Source organism: Dama dama, chromosome 26, assembly GCF_033118175.1.
Source record: "Dama dama isolate Ldn47 chromosome 26, ASM3311817v1, whole genome shotgun sequence".
In the NCBI taxonomy this organism is placed as follows: Eukaryota; Metazoa; Chordata; class Mammalia; order Artiodactyla; family Cervidae; genus Dama; species Dama dama.
The window spans coordinates 29,470,760-29,483,677 of NC_083706.1; the positions used below are offsets into that span (position 1 = coordinate 29,470,760).

The window sequence follows — 12,918 nt, forward strand, 5'->3', positions numbered from 1 at the left end:
TAAAGATGACTCCTGTTTTATTAAAGGCTGTTCTGTATGGATCAAGTCATGATACAAGATCAGCTCTGTTATTTCTATATTGCATAATAAACAAGTTCCTCTGTATTTAAGACATTTGTTTATGTCATTCATCCATCTAGGAGCTTCAGATTTTATCCTATTCATATGGGCAGTCTTATATAATACATATCCAGCTTAATATAAAAATATTTACCTCAAATATGAGAACTAAAATTAAGGAGACAGAAAATGCAGTGTTCCCCAGTGGGGTGCTCTTTGCAGACCTGTTGAGATACACAGTAGTCATCCAAGGTAACTTGGGGTCTTGAGAAAAATACACTGAGTTTCTTTTATTCTGTTTTCCATGTCCTTCCTCTCTTCCCACTCAGTAGCTCCAAGGAATGACTTGTACATCAGTTGCTCTTTGAGTACTTGAAGAGAAGACAGATTCTATTTAATGTCAGAGGTGAAGGAACAGTTAGAATTTTGACACAGTAATTATCTAGATTGCCAAAACAAAATACAAATTCTTTAGAATTTATCAAAACAGTATTTTGAGAGTCTTTTTACTTTTTAGAGTAAATATGACACAAGGGATAGCTTTAGAACAAGCTAACATTACTAGGATTCAGGCTGGTGCAACTGGTACAGTTCAGTAGTACATAAATGACTCAAACGAATGTACTCTAGACCAGAAACTTAAGTTACAAAATAGAGTTAATATTACAATTAATACAGGTAAGTAAAAACCACTGCTCTCAGATTCTGTACACTTAAAAATAAAAACCCATAAACTTTATACAATAATCCAAATCACGCACTTCTACTCAAATGATCAGGGTATAATACAAACACACATAAGCCTAAAAAGTTACGGTCACATTTTGGTTTTGTTCCAGTGATGCACAATCACATGAAATGTTCTATCTGTTTCGTGTGAAATAAACATTTGGCTGAGTTATTATAGCTGCTGAATTAAAAATATTTCCATAAAAATGTTCGGACCAAAATAATCCCAAACATCATGGTGTTTGGCATTATTTTGAGAGTCCTTATAAAGAGTCCTTATGAATCATAGAAACAGAAGCAGTTAGGAAATTTCAGTGTATTTCGTCTATTCTTTTTTTAACACGAGTAAACAAATACTGGATTTAAAGTGCAGCTTCTTTCTCCTGTCCCTTCAATTCTCCCTCCCCTAGAAGAAGATCAGGTCTATATTCATTTTGAGAATCTCCACAGAAAGCTGGAAGCAAGCTGAGCGACAGTCAAGCCTGTTTGTCTCGGAAGTCGGTGATAGCTTTCCACAGTGCGCACAGCATCCCGCCCCTGTGTAAAGACACAAGAACACGGTGAAGAGATGGCCACTTCAAACAGCGCCCTTGAAATATGAAAGTGACTTCTTAGTTTTCAGCGGCTCCGATCAGAACATGAAGATCCCAAAGGCTTGTCAGTCCTGGTGTATTCTTTTTGTAGATATTTTCTCCTCACCCCTCCACGCCTTTCCTCTCCACTCCCACAGACAACCAGAGCCCAAAGCATCATTTTAGATTTTCAGCACTTTTGAAATGTGTCTTTCTAGAGGCGGATAGGAACAATAATTATGTCTGTGCTTGGCCTGATAGAGACAACAAATTATTGTAAGGAACTGTGTTCAGATTATATCATGTTATTTGGATGGCAAATCAGCACCTCATCATGGTATTTTTAATAAGTATGATATGATCATGAACCAAATTATAGCATTTGGTTTAAAATATCAGCTTTAAGATATCTGCACGGTCTTAATCTGATATGTTATCAAGAAATTCTTCTGGCTGATTTGCATTTCCTAATATGGACATATTGGTTATTAGTGCTCCCAATAATAGCCTGGTCTAAGCAACTCAGGTTACTCAGAGCAGCTGAGAACTCAAGCACTCTACCCAAGACTGGAGAGCTAGTTAGAGCTAGTTAGCAATCAGCTGGGAAGGGGCCCAGGCTTCTTGATCTCAGCCCAGTGCTCTTTCCATCATGATGAGACTGAACAGAAAGAAAAGTGGTACCTTAGTCTCAGGCATTTTAAATCATCACGTGTAACATAGTAGAGAACATCCATTAATGAATACTCCTCAGCCAAAAACTGTGGAGAAAGTAAAATATGCACAAAAGTAAGATGTCTTACGCACTTCCATAAGTAGCAAACTATCCACAATGTAAACATTGGCAGTAATGAAAAATAAATCTAAAAGGAAATTCACTAAAGACAGAATCATTTGGAATTATTAGAAAAAAGGCCCCCCTATTACAAAATAATTCCAAAGAATTACATCCATACGACTGCTAGGAGTAGAAAGATGATAAGTAACACGGTACTTTTGATTGGTCTTCTGATGAATAGATAAGACTTGCTTGTAATTACATCTGCTGCTTATAAGATAATGTTTGTATTTAAAAGGTTTAGTGCTTTGTAACTTTATTTTTTCCCAGTGGGTAAAATGTGTTGTTTACACTTAATTTCAGAAAACTTACTGATACTTACTACAAAATCAGAGTCCTAAATTTAAGTGAAGCTTTTAATTTTAAATCTTTCAAAAAGGTCAATGACTTAGTGGGTCATCAATGACTACTCCTTAGTTTTTATTTGAGTCTAAGTTAGAGGGGAAAATATTTTGGAACATTTGATTGGATAAATTTTTCCCATAGGTGAGAAAATCCTTTAAATTTTTGTAATTTGTTTGCAGATTTCTAAGGAGACTCTTAAATTTTATTAAGCAATCTAATAAATTATCAAGCCAAGAGAAATTCATCTTTTTTCTTAGTCATTGAAAAAATTTAAATATAAAACTGAAATCAACATAATATTGTATTAAAATAAATAATGTAATATTTCCTATTTATATAAACTATTATTTCTATAAAATAATAAAAATATAACCTCTTACTGCACATATATGTGATCTTACAACATAAAGAAATCTATTCATGCTAACTACAAAAGTTCCCTATATAGTTTGTATAGAAAGTGTTTCTGATATAAGTTCACTAACTTGTCTATTTTATTAAGTAGCAATAAATAGCTGCTGCCCAGTTTATTAAGTAGCAATAAATAGCTGCTGCCCAGTAGAGTCTAAGAATGTCACATGAGAATTTAAGAGTTAAAGAAATGAGAGAAAGAATGAGATGCAGAAGAACTTTTTCCTTTTAGTTCTTGTCTTGATTTTTCCTATTCTTCTTTATTTTCAATTAAACAGCATAAAAATCCTTACGGGTTCTGGACCACAGAGCTTTTGTCTGCCTCACTGTCTCTGTCCTCCGCCCTGAATGGTTTTCCCTTTTTGCCTTTCCCCCATCCCAGAACAGACATACAGTTTATTCCTAAGTATTCCTTTAGACTCCAGCTCACCAATCATCTTTTCCAAGAACCTTCCCCAACTTCTCCCTCCCTCTGTCTCCTAACACCTGATAACCTTTCCTTTACAGACTTGACCAGGACATAATTACATTTGTACACGTGGAATTCTTTGATTATGGTCTGCCTACCCTAGTCTGTGAGCCTCAGGAGGGCAGGGCTGGGTCAGAGTTTCTCACCAGTGTATCCCCCGTGCCTGGCACATAAGAGGCTCTCAGCATTAGGAAAGAAGTGAAAAAACGTTTGTCTCGTAGAACATTTTCTTTACCCGACTTATAGTGTCTTCATCGGCTCCATTCTCTCTCAGCCAGTCACTAAGTGCAGAATCTTCAGTGTTTGTGCCAGGGGAATTGGAGTGACTCAGAGGCAACCCAGGAATATCTAGAACAGAATTGGGGTGGGGGGATAAGGAGGGACATTCTTAGCTTCAGAGGTCATTTGATAATCAACATTTATTGACGCTTTAACAGACTTTTCTCCATCACAATATAATTAATGGAAACCATTGAGATTGCCAGTCTACAAGATAATATAAATCAAACTCTTTAAGACTGCTTAATATACTAGTAAATGGAGAGTCACTAACAATAATTAATGGAACTTCTACCTTGTAGTTTCGTATCAATTTTATAGCTTCTTAGAATAAAATGATGCATCAAAATCATACTGTGTGTTTTTCAGTCAACAAAAATGAGCATAATTGGCAGAGAACCATATAATTATAATAATCTCTATTTCCCCTATTTGCAATAATATGGAAGGACCATATATCTGAACAAAAAATAATGACTTTTATTTTCCTCTAAATGGTCTAAATAAGATTGCCTAAAGATTATCTTTCATCCCCAATTTCTCACAGAATAGATTTCTTTAAAGTTCCAATCTATGACTTAAAAAAATAAAAAAACTGAGATATAATTGACAAAACATTTTATTAAAGCATATTCAACTTATGACTTGCTATTGCTTTATCTTTATTCCACTTAAGCCTTATCAAATTATAAAACACTAGAACACACAGAATACAAATGCAAAATGACAAAAATAGTATCATATCATTCTAGTAATTTCTTTGTGAAATCCTTAAAAAGAAATAAAGACAAAAAAGTGGAGAGCCCTATTTACCTCAATAATATATAATCTTGGGAAAAGATAATTATGAATCATTTTTACTGTACTTGTAAGAAATAATAGTTTGCTACAATTAAGAATTGGATATTTTTGTACAGCAACCTCTGCTTGTAGTTGAGGTACAAGTGACGGATGCTGAATAAGTCATGACATCAAGTTTGCCTGTTGGCTTTCTAGTTTTCTGTGGCAGTCTGGTTGAACGGTATTACTTTAAAATTTTCTGCTATTCACCTATTGGCTGGGACTTAAGCTTCAGGTGTTTAATTTCTTGGTCTTTCTCTTCAATAGCTTGATGAAGGAGTGCTTGTAATTCTTTCTCTTTCTGAACCAATTCTTCCAGTAATCTGCAGAAGGAAATTATATTGGTTGACAGGATAATGAAGCGGGAGCAGCCACAGAATGACCTTCTAGACAAGGGTTCTCAAGCTAAAATGAACACAGACATCCTGGGGTTTCATTGAAATGCAGATTCTGATCCAGCAGCTGGCTGGGGAGCAGGGGTGGGTTGGGAGCTCTGAGTTTCTGCATATGTAATAAGCTCCCAGATCCACAGACATCCAAGTTGAGTAGCAAAGCTCTAGAAAGTGTGTTTCCAGACAAGAATTTAAAACTTGCACCCCTAATTGGCTGACAGACTCTTCAGAGATGTTGTTCTGTTTTCTTTAATGATCATAATGGCAAACAAATTTATATATGGCATTTACCTGCAGAGCCCCTCATCAAAAAAAGTTGGTCAACATGGGTAATACAATAGGCAATGAATGCAAAGAAGAAAGGTACTCTCTCTCTTTTAAATTATGAAAATTTGAGAAGTAACTCTTCCCTGGTGGTTCAGACAGTAAAGAATCCACCTGCAATGCAGGAGACCCAGGTTTGATCCCTGGGTCAGGAAGATCCCCTGGAGAAGGGAATGACAACCCACTCCAGTATTCTTGCGTGGAGAATGCCATGGATGGAGGAGCCTGGCAGGTTACAGTCCATGGGGTCACAAAGCATCGGATATGACTAAGCGACTAACACTTTGATTTCACAACTACAGGGGAGGTCACCAACAGTACCTGGCACATAATCAGTCCCCAGTAAATGTTAATGAAGATTGCTTGGGTTGTTGTGTTTGTTACTGTTATTTTTCTGCCTTCTAAGGGGAGCAATGAACTGAGTAAAAGGACAGCTGTGTTCCTGGTACATTCAGTTCCCCATTGGTACCTTATATATTCTCCAAAGAAATAAGGAGAAGTATTCTTTTACATGGTTCTTACCCATGAAATGTTCATTGCATAGCTGACAGCCAAGTGGTAACCCACTCACCATTCCCACTACTGGGAAAATACTCCAAGTTGTGAAGAAAGAGGTTCTGAGTTTTTAGAAAACTATCTGAGTAACAAATTCAGAATTGCAATACTTCAAGATAGATGGGGAAACAATGGAAACAGTGACAGACTATTTTCTTGGGCTCCAAAAATCACTGCAGATAGTAACTGCAGCCATGAAGTTAAAAGATGCTTGCTCCTTGGAAGAAAAACTTGACAAATCTAGCCAGCATATTAAAAAGCAGAGACATTACTTTGCTGACAAAGTGAAAGTGAAGTTGATCAGTCGTATCCAATTCTTTGTGACCCCATGGACTGTAGCCCACCAGGCTCCTCTGTCCATGGGATTCTCTAGGCAAGAATACTGGAGTGGGTTGCCATTTCCTTCTCTAGGAGATCTTCCCGACACAGGGATTGAACTCAGGTCTCCTGCATTGCAGGCAGACTTTACCATTTGAGCCACCAAAAGAATCCATATAGTCGAAGCTATGGTTTTTCCAGTAGTCATGTATGGATGTGAGAGTTGGACCATAAAGAACACTGAGCACCAAAGAATTGATGCTTTTTGAACTGTGGTGACTCTTGAGCATCCCTTGGACTGCATGGAAATCAAACCAGTCAATCCTAAAGGAAATCAACCCTGAATATTCATTGGAAGGACTGATCCTGAAGCTGAAGCTCCAATACTTTGGACACCTGATGCAAAGAGCTGACTCATTTGAAAATACTCTGATGCTGGGAATAATTGAAGGCGGGAGGAGAAGGGGATGCCAGAGGATGAGATGGTTGGATGGCATCACTGACTCAATGGACATGAGTTTGAGTAAGCTCCAGGAGATGGTGAAGGACAGGGAAGCCTGGCGTGCTGCAATCCATGGGGTTGCAAAGAGTAGGACATGACTGAGTGACTGAACAACAAATATAATTATGTATAAGATCATCAAGGTACATTGTTTCATGGCTCTTAACAAGCTCTACTTGTTTTACTTTCTGAGTATTGATAGATTTAACTCAGGACCAGATTCCATTCCAAAAGTTTGTTTTTGTTTCAGCTGACAAGGACTGAAGGCAGCAGAGCCCAACTGAAGACAACCCTGGGCTTGTATCCTGGTTCAGCCATAAACTTTCTGTGTTAACCTTGACAAATGACTGAATGCCTCTGGGCTTCCGTTCTCTCATTTGTAAAAAGGAAGAGTAGAACTTCCTGAGAGAATGACTGTAATCATTGATGAGAATCAGCATAGGTAGAATGCCAAGCACAGAGTCTGGCCTTTAAGAAGGGCTGTCTGCTCTCTGCTGCAGCCTCAGGCCCTGGACAAGAGGCCTCCCAGGATTCACAAGGGTTTGTCTCTCCGACCCCCAGGTTCCACCCCTTTCCCACAGGACAGAGACATGGGAGGCTATCAGGTAGAAAAAAGGGTTGTCGTAGGGTTCAGTTCAATTCAGTTCAGTTGCTCAGTCGTGTCCGACTCTTTGTGACCCCATGGACTGCAGCATGCCAGGCCTCCCTGTCCATCACCAACTCCCGGAGTTTACTCAAACTCATGTCCATTGAGTCGGTGATACCATCCAACCATCTCATCCTCTGTCATCCCCTTCTCCTCCCACCTTCAATCTTTCCCAACATCAGGGTATTTTCCAGTGAGTCAGCTCTTCGCATCAGGTGGCCAAAGTATTAGAGTTTCAGCTTCAGCATCAGTCCTTCCAGTGAATATTCAGGACTGATTTCCTTTCTCCTCCAACACCACAGTTCAAAAACATCAATTCTTCGGCATTCAGCTTTTTTAATAGTCCAACTTTCACATCCATACATGACTACTGGAAAAACCACAGGACTAGATGGACCTTTGTTGGCAAAGTAGGTGAGTAGGTGAGACAAAAAGAAAACAATGGGAGACAGAGACAGTGGTTACAGGAAGACAGCTTGTGGAGTAAACAGCACACACTTAAATGGATTAAGCAGTAGGAAATGAAAGAAGAAAGGAAGGAGAGGATTAAGGGAGACTTACCTACTCCAACACAAATGGTATTCAGAGAAAGTTTCAGCAAGCTCAGTATGAACTTTTAATTTGGCAATTTTTGGTCTGGCATATATTTTTGTCTTTCATACTAATCTACAGTATGAATAGCGATAGTATATTCTTACTGTTTTTCTCAAAGAACACACAGTGAAATTTTCTAGAATTTAACTACATCTATCTAGATTATGGGCTTCCCCGGTGGCTCAGCCATAAAGAGTCTGCCTGCAATGCAGGAGCCGCAGGAGACCGTGGGTCAGAAAGATCCCCTGGAAGAGGGCATGGCAACCCACTCCAATATTCTTGCCTGGAGAATTCCATGGACAGTGAGAGGAGCCTGGCGGGCTATGGTCCATAGGGTCACAGAGAGTTGGACATGATGAAGCAACTTAGCATGCACACATTTAGACTATTTATTTCCTTTTAATCCTAAAAGCCAGAACTTAATGCTGGAAGCAAAGTACTGACAGGCCACCTCATTTGTCCCAAATCCAGCCCTCAAAACTATTTTTAGGACATATCCAGTCCATCAGTTTTGTTTTTACTTTGTCTTCTGTTAGTAGGGAAATCCTTTGAAACCAAGGCAATTGACTGCCTCTCTGTGCCAGACAAATTTGGCAAGGATCAGCCGTGAGGTCAATTTTTTAACTCAAATAGGTGAGGGTGGGGAGCTGGGTTGGTGGGTAATTCCAGAATTGCAGGAAAGGGAAATCAGATAATCAGTCAGCTCCTCCTGAGTTAGATTTTAACTACCTCTGCATTTTTGTCCCAATTCCTTATGTGAAGTGAATTATTTTCAGAACATTTTAGGTAAGCATATACTTTATATTTAAGTAAAACATGCTTCCTAAAGCTATTTTGTTACTTTGTGCTATTTAATATTATTGATGATCTAATAATCAAGAGCTGGATAGATATTCATCAGTGATTATCCTAATTTAATAAGCTTACGATTTCTAACCTGAGGATTACACCCTTTCCTAAAAACACATTAACATTTCCTCAAGCTCATTTTGCAATATATGTACATCTGTATATCAAGTAATATTCAACTGAAAATTACAAGGACCGGTTGTAGACATGACCAGCCCCTCGTTGGCACCTGTCCTAACACAGTCGCCCTTTCTTTAGATCCCTCCGTGAAGTGAATGTTGTACCTTGTCTCACTTTTCTAGGGCTGGGAGGAGCTGTGGGAGATTCTACTAGAAAAAGAAAAAAAGGAGGCCAGTAACCACAGAGATTTCACACATGTGAGTGTAAATACATAGAAAACATAAATGAGTGGGCTTTGTAAGAACTGCAACAGCATCCTAACGTAATAAAGACATGGTCATTCATGTGGGGAGCAGGCCCTCAGCTGTCTGATACCCTCAGAAAAGGGATGTGAAGAAAGCAGCCGGGGAAGGGCAGCGCCCAGGGCCCACGGGTGGAGCAAGCATGGTGGATAGATGGTGGGGACCGTGGGGGTGGTGAGTCAGGGTAATGCAGATGGGCTGAGGAGAGGAGGAAGACGCTGCACTTGGGAGAGGCATGTTCTGTTGACATAAGTCAGGGTAAGTACACAGAAGCTTCAGGAGCCAGAGGAGCAAATGTACTGGCTCACTGGTAAATAAAGTAGCTTCACTGTCTGGAAGCCGTGGGCAGGGCCGGGTGGGTGGTGGGACCTAAACAGTCCTGAGTGCACGCCCCTCCTCCAGAAATCAGAGAAGGGTATGAAAACACAACTCCATTCAGGACTGGGTGCCAGAGAGTAAACTAAAGAGAAGTGACTAAAGTCAACAGCTGCTCTATGGAGAGTCATAATGGGACTATTGCTTGAGTGAAACTGAAAGCTGCTCAGTCATGTCCGACTCTTTGCAGTCCGTGGAATTCTCCAGGCCAGAATACTGGAGTGGGTAGCCTTTCCTTCTCCAGGGGATCTTCCCAACCCAGGGATTGAACCCAGGTCTCCCACATTGCAGGCAGATTCTTTACCAGCTGAGCCACAAGGGAAGCCCAAGAATACTGGAGTGGGTAGCCTATCCCTTCTCCAGTGGATCTTCCCGACCCAGGAATTGAGCCAGGGTCTCCTGCATTGCAGGTGGATTCTTTACCAACTGAGCTATGAGGGAAACCCATATTGCTTGAGAAGAGGAGGAAATGAAGGACATGAAGATTTAAATGAAGTCTTAGGAAAGACTCCAATTCTTTCTCACTAAGTAACAGAGGTGGGAAGTAAAGAGGTGGGTTTCAGAGGACAAGACTGGGATAAGGAAACTTCGCTGTTGGTCCAGTGGTTAAGAATCTGCTTGCAATGCAGGGGACATGGGTTTGATTCCTGGTGAGGGAACTAAGACCCCACATGCAGTGGGGCTACTAAGCTAGAGAGTCTGCTCACCACAACTACTGAGGCCGTGCATTGCAACGAGAGATCCCGTGTGACCCAACAAAGATCCCATATGCAGCAACTGAGACCTGATGTTGCCAAATAAATAAATCAGTATTTTTTTTTTAAATCCAGGATACAGAAACAAGAAAGCCACTTTCCCTTTATTCAGAAAGATTTCTGTATGTAAACTGTAGAAGCTAAGTATGGATTTACTGAATCGTGCAACTAAAATTCAAGTTTCTAAATATAGGATGAGGTTGGTTGGTACTACTCATACAAGCTTGGTATTCAAGCTTATTAAGAACCCAAACTTACCACTAGAAATAAAATATTTTTATCTCCCCGGTGAATAACTTGGATTTTCAACTAAGGTTTCTAAATATTTGAGCAATGTTTATTGATTCACTCCAAAAATATAAATAATAAAAAAGTTTTCCCTGTCAACCCAAAGTCATAATGTCGGTTGCCCACATGTCAACGGTAACCAGCACAGGAAGCTATAAATCATAAAGATTCAGACCTTGAACTGTGTCAACATCTTGTGAAGCACAGGGACATATTTCCTGTTCCCTTAACAACCTGATCATGTGAGTTCTGTGCTATCAAATTCACAAAGAAAAATTAAACTCCAGATATGATACAGCATATTAAAAATAAAATCATAAATGTGGTCAATGGACCATCATTTCAAGGTTCTAAAACGAAAAACTTTTGAACCATTAGTTTTATCTCCTTAAGAACAGAGCTCTTCCTCTCCTGAAAGAACCTGATATTCCAAGTCATGGGTCTCAAGATCACAGACTCTCTGCTTGTCTTTCAGCTATCTACTGGATGGTACATGATGCTCTGAGCCTGCATCCCAAACAGTCTGTGAGGTTACAACTAAGTTATTCTGAAAATCTTAGTGCAGTGATCAAAGAAGAGGTGCTGAAGGACTGAATTGGGAGAAGCAGAAAACGTATTTGACTAAAGAGGCTAAAATAAATCTCTCATTTTAATAAAGATTTAAATCAAGGTTATATGAATGGGAAAAAGGAATTACCTTACGTATATTCTGTGGACCAATCTTTAAAGTAGACTCCAAACACATGCACCTATATAAAAGAAAGAAAGAAGAAACCCAACCATATTGGAATAGGCCTTACCTATTTGTTTCTATTTTCATCCTTCCAAGTTGTACATTCAGCGATCGGTGAGCACTCTGGGAGTCATGGGATACAGTAGAACTGAGCGTGCTCACCCCTGAGGTGGCCACCGCATCTTCAAGGACTGCATGAGGTCTTCGGACAGTTTGATTTGAAGGCCGTTCATCATGGTCACCTTCTGCATCCAAGTCTTCTTGATCGGCAGTATCACTCTCAGATGCAAGGCTGAAATGTGGCCTCAGTTCTGTTAAGCATATGATCAATAACAATCTTAATGAAATAAGAATGACTGCCTTAATTTCTTAAGACATGTCATCTCCCCTGCTATCAATAAGAGATGTATTCCCAACTGCTTTTCCAAAAGTGAGGATGGATTTCTGCACATTATTTCAGATTTGTTCTTCCAGTAAATTTGCAAAATTCATAAGATATGTAAACTCAGAATGATCTAACTCAAACAGAAGAGAAATTTTCACACAGCACATAAGATACGTGGGAAATCTGTTAAAATCAGATAGGCAATTGTGTAAAAAACCTGTTAAGAATATGAAAATTTGTTTATACAATTGAAATTCATAGTTTTGATTCTGTCAACTATTAACTCACTTAGAAATGAGGAAAGTGAGATATAGAGAGATTGTATAAACAAAAGTAAGAAGACAGAATGCTTTTTGCTTGTAATATTCAAAATGTCTGGGGGTGGGAGGGGCAAGTACTAAAAATACACACACATTCTTATATTCACTCTAGTAGGCCTATCTGCTTTTGACTTTTTGACTATTAGGTTAATTTTTAGTGTGTGTCCTACTCTAACCTACTGACTCACCACTAAGATTTAAAGTGCAGAAGTTACAAGTCTCCAGGTTAAACAGACTGCAGGCCAAGAGCTCATCTGCGGGTCACTTCAGAATTGGGATGATACCTTCTGATGGGAAAAACTATTATACATTGTGATTAGGTTCTCAAAATGGCCCCCCCAAAAGGCATTACATTCATAATTTAAGTAAAATCAGGGTAACAGAAATATTGGATCTTGGCTCCATATGCTATGATACATGAAACTTTTATTTTCAAAGAAACATTCTTTAAATTCTTTACAATTTTCAAAAGTTTCACACATATGATTTCATATAATCCTAGAATGACCCGTATTTTCCCTGTAGCCCGTATGGCTCCTCCCCATCCCCTCTCCCCACCAGTAAACACTGATTTGTTCTCTGTATCAGTGTTATATTCACTAGTTTATTGTCTTTTTTAGATTCCACATATAAATGATATAATAAAGTATTTGTCTTTCTCGTCTGACTTTTTCACCTCAGCATAATGTTCTTCAAGTCCATTCATGTCACGTTGCTGCAAAGAGCAAAATTTTATTCCTTTTTATGGCTGAGTAGTATTCCATCACATACACACATTTACACACACACACACACACCACATCTTCTTTACCCATTTATGTGTTGGACACTTAGGTGGTTTCCATAACTTGGCAACTGTAAATAATGCCACTATGAACATTGGAAAAAATGTATTTTTTCAAATTAGTGCTTTTGGTTCT

The 12,918-nt window shown here is 39.0% G+C and overlaps 1 protein-coding gene across 1 annotated transcript in view; it reads right to left on the reverse strand.

Moving 5' to 3' along the window:
• MAP3K5 (mitogen-activated protein kinase kinase kinase 5) overlaps window positions 1–12,918 on the reverse strand; it is a 212,502-nt gene continuing 199,584 nt past the window's right edge. The window contains exons 26-30 of the mRNA XM_061130296.1: window positions 11,361–11,604; window positions 4,751–4,863; window positions 3,657–3,769; window positions 2,043–2,119; window positions 1–1,326 (exon numbers count right to left, since the gene is read on the reverse strand). Coding sequence (XP_060986279.1) covers window positions 1,266–1,326; window positions 2,043–2,119; window positions 3,657–3,769; window positions 4,751–4,863; window positions 11,361–11,604 — 608 coding nt within the window. The 3' untranslated portion in view covers window positions 1–1,265. The remainder of the gene's footprint in view (window positions 1,327–2,042; window positions 2,120–3,656; window positions 3,770–4,750; window positions 4,864–11,360; window positions 11,605–12,918) is intronic.